The 5885-nt window shown below is 34.2% G+C and overlaps 1 protein-coding gene across 1 annotated transcript in view; it reads left to right on the forward strand.

Moving 5' to 3' along the window:
• The window catches only part of LOC107654548 (cadherin-12-like), a 145002-nt gene that overhangs the window by 136907 nt on the left and 2210 nt on the right, over positions 1 to 5885 (forward strand). Inside the window, exon 11 of the mRNA XM_016441670.1 lies at positions 408 to 587. Coding sequence (XP_016297156.1) covers positions 408 to 587 — 180 coding nt within the window. The remainder of the gene's footprint in view (positions 1 to 407; positions 588 to 5885) is intronic.

Consider the following 5885-nt stretch of genomic DNA (forward strand, 5'->3'; position numbering starts at 1 on the left):
ATATGTGTAAAGTAATACTGAATGTTTAAAGTAAATGTGTAAAGTCATATTTTAAAAGGAAAATGCTTTCCATGATTCTGTCTAATAAATTCCAGCTGTCTAATAAATATAACATTTTAGAAGCATTTTTAAAAATAGAAATAGAAATATTAACAATATTTACAATTATTTTAGATATAATTTGATCTCTTGTTATACAATTTTAAATAACGTAACATAACATAACAACATGAAGCTTCCCGTGTTGCTTAATATATTTAAATATAATTCTATTATATTTAAATTTAAATGTAAACAAATTAAATGAATAAATATAAATATATCAAAAAGTTAAATTAAATAAGGACAAAAAATGTTTTGGCATGTCACGTCTAAAAATGTCAGTCTTTTTTTTTTTCTTTACTCAGATAACACTGCCGGAGTCGTGACCTTGCGTGGCGGCTTCAAACGGCGCTCTCAGGAGATCTACCACCTTCCTGTGGTGATTGAAGACGGTGGCCTCCAGATTTTGAGCAGCACCGGCACCCTCACCATCCGCGTGTGCGGCTGTGACACCGATGGATCTTTATTAACGTGCAGCGCTGAAGGCAATCCCAATTCTATTTGGAGTGAAAATGCATTCTGCAATTCAAAAGCCACCGGAATCTTATTTTGCACGAAAACTAACCAGACAGTGATATTGTCCATCATAGACTTCTGAATCACATTTCAAAAGCCTTTTATTAAATGGCTATTTTTGGAATGAAACACTTGCTTACATACTAAATGCTGTACAGTATATACTGTACACAGCCTACTATTTTAGAAAAGAGTAAGTGAAACAGAATGCATTAATTCACAAAAACTCTAGTATGCCACATTGTTCTCACATGACTTCACTACATTTGTCACATGACCTTGGCAATCACTTATCATTTAAAAAATAAATAAATAAATAAAATAAATAACAATTTTCTTCTAGTTTTTCCACCGCCAAAGACATGGAAGGTCACGTGGAGTGCATTGCATTATGGGATACAGTATTCTGTACATTCAGTACAGAGTGAGCTGTGTTGTATCTCAGTTATTTTGACATATGTAGTACTAGAGGTCATCTGGGTATTGTGTGCATGCAGAAAATGTGCATACTGAGCATAGCATACATACTATTATAGGTAATGTAGAACATCACAATTATTTTCTGATTAAAGTGGTTCTGAAATTACACACTTACCTTGAACTTAGTCATGAAACACATCCGCAATTGATTTTATTTCAGCATGGCGTATTTTGAAATGAAAGTATATAATAAAGAAAAGAAAATATTGATTGGATAATGAAAAGTACAAGAATGATTCATTCGGTTTGAGGGAAATGTTTGAGAAAGAAGTAGATTTTGTTCTTCAGTAAAAAGGGAAAGTATGGAAGCTTGTTTCTGCCATGGAATACAAAAAAAAAACTTCTTGGGCTTCATGGATTCATGCTTTTTTTAGATAGAAGATACATATGCTGCTCTGAAACTCTCTGGGGTGGTTTAATTAAAACACACTTGTTAATTAAGTGCCTGTTTATTGGCCGTTCAAGACAGGGAAGGAGGAGGATAGTTGGATAAAGCGAATAAGCACAGGTTTAAACGAGCCTTGTCTTCGCCCCTCAACGTCATAGTAAAAGCTCTAAATCTCTGAGTGTCATTAGCATCAGATCACAGGCTGAATTACTCTCCATGTTAACTTAACCCCCAAGGTCTAGACGGGGAAATCTCTAGAGTTATAAACCCAGTTCATTTGCATACGGGATGTGCGGGAAGTTGAGGTGGAGGGGTGAGGAATGAAGTGGAGACTTTTATGGCCTCGTTTCCATGGTAATGTGTGTGGGCTGGCTGGTCATTAAGTAAGAGCATGCTCAACAAAATGAGGTTAGCACTCGGCTGTCCTCGAATGAACCTCAGACACAGATCTCAACATGCAGTACACTGCAGCTTTTAATTCTCAAATGATGTGTACGTCCACCTCATCATGCAGATCATCCATGAGCCGGAGCAAAAAGTAGACAAAGGTCAAAGCTTTGACCTTGCAGTATACCAGAGGTCATCTATATTCTTTTATACGTATATAATTCAAAATTGTTCATATATTACTGGTCAAAAGTTTGGAATAAAATGTGAATATATATTCTACCGAACAAAAGTTTGGAATAAAATACTGTGTGTTTTTAAAATACTTTTGAAAGAAGTCTCTTATGCTCACTAGTGCTCCATTTATTTGATTTAAAAGAAAAAAGTAATATTGTAAAACATTATTGCAATATAAAATAACTATTTTCTATTCTCTATATTTTAAAATGTAATTTATTCCTGTGATAGTAAAGCTCAATTTAAAATAACTTTTCTATTTTAAGATATTTTAAAATGTAATTTACTCCTGTGATGGCAAAGCTGAATTTTCAGCATCATTACTCTAGTCTTCAGTATTAAATGATCATTCAGAAATCATTCTAATATGCTGATTTGGTGCTAATAAGAAGTAATATTTCTTATTATTATCAATATTAAAAACAGTTGTGCTGCTTAATATTTTTGTAGAAACGGTGACAATTGTTTTTTTTTCATTGATGAATAAAAAATGTTAAAGCATCATTTATTTTGAAATAGAAATCTTATGCAACATTATAAATGGTACAGTGTTGTTTACTGTCATGTTTAGTAAGTTTAATGTACCTTTGCGGAGTATAAATAAATAAATAGCTTACTGGCCCCTTATAATTTTAACTGCAATTATATTATATTATATTATATTATATAATATTATAAACAAAAATTATATCCTAAAGTTTAATTTAACTTAAAGGGTTAGTTCACCCAAAAATGAAAATTAGGCTGTGTTTTACTCACCCCCGAGGCATCCTAGGTGTATATGAAAAAGTCACATACACCTAGAATGCGTGAGTAAAACGCAGCCTAATTTTTATTTGTGGGTGAACTAACCCTTTAATCCTCCACATCTACAGTATTTCTTGCATTGATGAAACGTCTGCTTACTTCTGTTCCTATTGTGATAATCATGTCTTTTCTTATTTCTCTAATAATATTTTGTCTTCTGATTCACTCAAGTTTACCCATTTCATGATGCTCAACATGTTAATGAGCTCTAACGTTTTAAATTGGTTAGATGTTACTATTTTCATTCCCATACCTTCACTGCTATTTCAGGTTAGCACTATGATCACCTTCTCCATCAAATTTCAGCTCATTTCCTTTGTTTATCCCTCAGCAATACGCCTACAGTGGACAGTAGGCTGGCTCCTTTTTCAAAGAAGAGCAAATTAAGTTGAATCACAAAAGAAAAAGGGTCAGACTGAGACCTCGAATGCAATTTAGGCCTTCCTGCTGTAGCCATTATCGTTGAAAGAAAACAGAAATGCATTATTTTAACAGAAGGAGATATTTTGGAAGACAATTATTCACCTTTAGCACCTAGAGCTGATGAGTTATTTTTGACACTGGCCATGTTAAAGACAATATGAAATTAAAGGGGTCATATGATGTTGCTAAAAAATAACATAATTTTGTGTATTTGGTGTAATGAAATGTGTTTATGCGGTTTAAGATTCAAAAAACACATTATATTTGGTGTAATGAAATGTGTTTATTTAAGGTTAAAAAAACAGATTATTTTCCACATACTGTACATTATTGTTTCTCCTCTATGCCCCGCCTCTCTGAAACGCGTAGATTTTTACAAAGCTCATCAGCCTGAAAAGCAAGGTGTGCTCTGATTGGCTAACTATCTAGTGCATTGTGATTGGCCGAATACCTCAAGCATGTGACAGAGCAGCAACAATAATACAGTGAGAATAAAAGTTACGCCTTCTTTCTTTGCGTGAACATTTGGGCGGCGTTATGCAAATCTTCCCACATCGTGACGTAGATATGTGGGGGCGTGTTAGAACGAGCCATTTTATGTAGGCGTGGTTGACTTAACTTGTATAAAGAATATCTCTTTGGATTCGAGACTTTAGTCTTTGCAACTTGACAGATCTTCTTTATGCACCAAGAGTTTGTAACACTTCAAAGAAAAAAGGAAAACTTGAAATCGCATCATATGACCCCTTGAAATTAAAATAGACTCTTATTTGTTTCTTATTTATTTTCCTAATGCATGTCATAATGTACATGATTTATCAGCACACACTAGTTCAATTTTTTTTCCTTATTTTTTTGTAAGTTGTCTTTGCAAATTATCTGTCTACAGAATCTATTTACCTAAATTGCTGTACCTCAGAAATGACTTCAGTTTTCAGCTGACATCACACATCTCTCTTAAAAGTATGTAAGTTTGTTTCCACCACAAGATAATAAATAGATAAATACAAGTCATTGCAATTTTTTTATCTTACAAATCTGCCTTTTTTTTCTCTCAATTCTGAGAAAAATAATCAGAATCTCAGAAGATATAAACTCAGAATTGCAAGTTTATATTGCAAGTTTATACTTGCAATTTTGAGGGGGGAAAATGTCAGAACTGTGAGATAAAACATCACAATTACCTTTTGCATTTTTTTATTCAGTGACAGAAACAAAAATAAAATGTAAAAATTTAAATAATAATAAAAAACAGAATTGCAAGATGTAAACTTAAAATGGGTTTTCATATTAAAGTGATAATTCACCCACAAAAGATATAAATTCTGTCATCATTTACTTACCTTCATCCCTCATGTAGTTTCAAACCTGTGTGCGATTTTTTTATTTATTTTTTTTTTTTTTTGCGGAACACGAAAGACATTCTGAAAAATATTGATAACCAATTAGTTTGGGTTCCCATTAACTTCCATTGTATTTTTAGTTTTGTCCAAACATTGGAAATCAATGGGAACTAAAATTGTTTGGTTACCAACATTCTTCAAAATATCTTCTTTCTATCGTTCTACCGAATGAAAAAAATAAAAAACTCAAACAATTTGGAATGACATGAGGGTGAGTAAATGATGACAGAATGTTCATTTTTGTGTGGACTATCCCTTTAATACCTACACTACTTCCCGTTGTAAAATTAATTTTAGTCCTAAAACACCTGTAATTTTGATGTCTATTTGACATCTGCACTAGTCTTCACACCACTGAAAAACAGTCAATCTGTCTTTTTCAATAACATGAGAGCTTGTATTTAAGAGACTGCTGCAGTGCTCTGAAGACTGACCTGTCTCTCAGCTCCCGCTTCTGCAAGATACCGGCAAGCACCTCTCACAGCATCACTGCGTCCTTGCTGAAGGTGCGAGCCAGGATCACAGACAGACAGCACAGAGAGAGAACACATTGTCGCGCTGGAGATTAGCCATTATCAGTGATCCATTTGTCAGACTGACCCATTTCCCGCTCCACGGATGCAGTCATGGCAGACAGAGCGAGAGATCAGCATCCCGAGGATGAGGGCTTATCAATCTCGAACCCATCTTCTGCGTATGCCAGTCAAATCACAAACATGAACTCACAAAATAGGCTACACGTCTGACATGTTTGAATGGTTGAGAGCTGCAGTACAAATATTTGTCACTTGGAGGCACTGTCATCTCACAGTCACTCATCTAGAGTAGACTGTTGGAGCATATATAAAACAACCTTGATATTTGTTTTCTAGCAGTTTCCTCTGATTTGCTGCAAACTAATAAACATATACAGGTGTTAGCCTATGGACTTAGACACCTCCTGAATCTATAAAAAACTCTCTACATCTCCATTGCAGCACAGTGTGACAAAGTAAGTGTTGATCACGGCTCGTTTCCAAAACCTAGTGAGCAACTGCCTTCTAAGGTCACATACTAACTGAAATAGAGAAATATATCTATCTATCTATCTATCTATCTATCTATCTATCTATCTATCTGTCTGTCTGTCTGTCTGTCTGTCT

The sequence above is a fragment of the Sinocyclocheilus anshuiensis genome, unplaced genomic scaffold (assembly GCF_001515605.1).
Source record: "Sinocyclocheilus anshuiensis isolate Anshui unplaced genomic scaffold, SAMN03320099.WGS_v1.1 scaffold391, whole genome shotgun sequence".
Lineage (NCBI taxonomy): Eukaryota > Metazoa > Chordata > Actinopteri > Cypriniformes > Cyprinidae > Sinocyclocheilus > Sinocyclocheilus anshuiensis.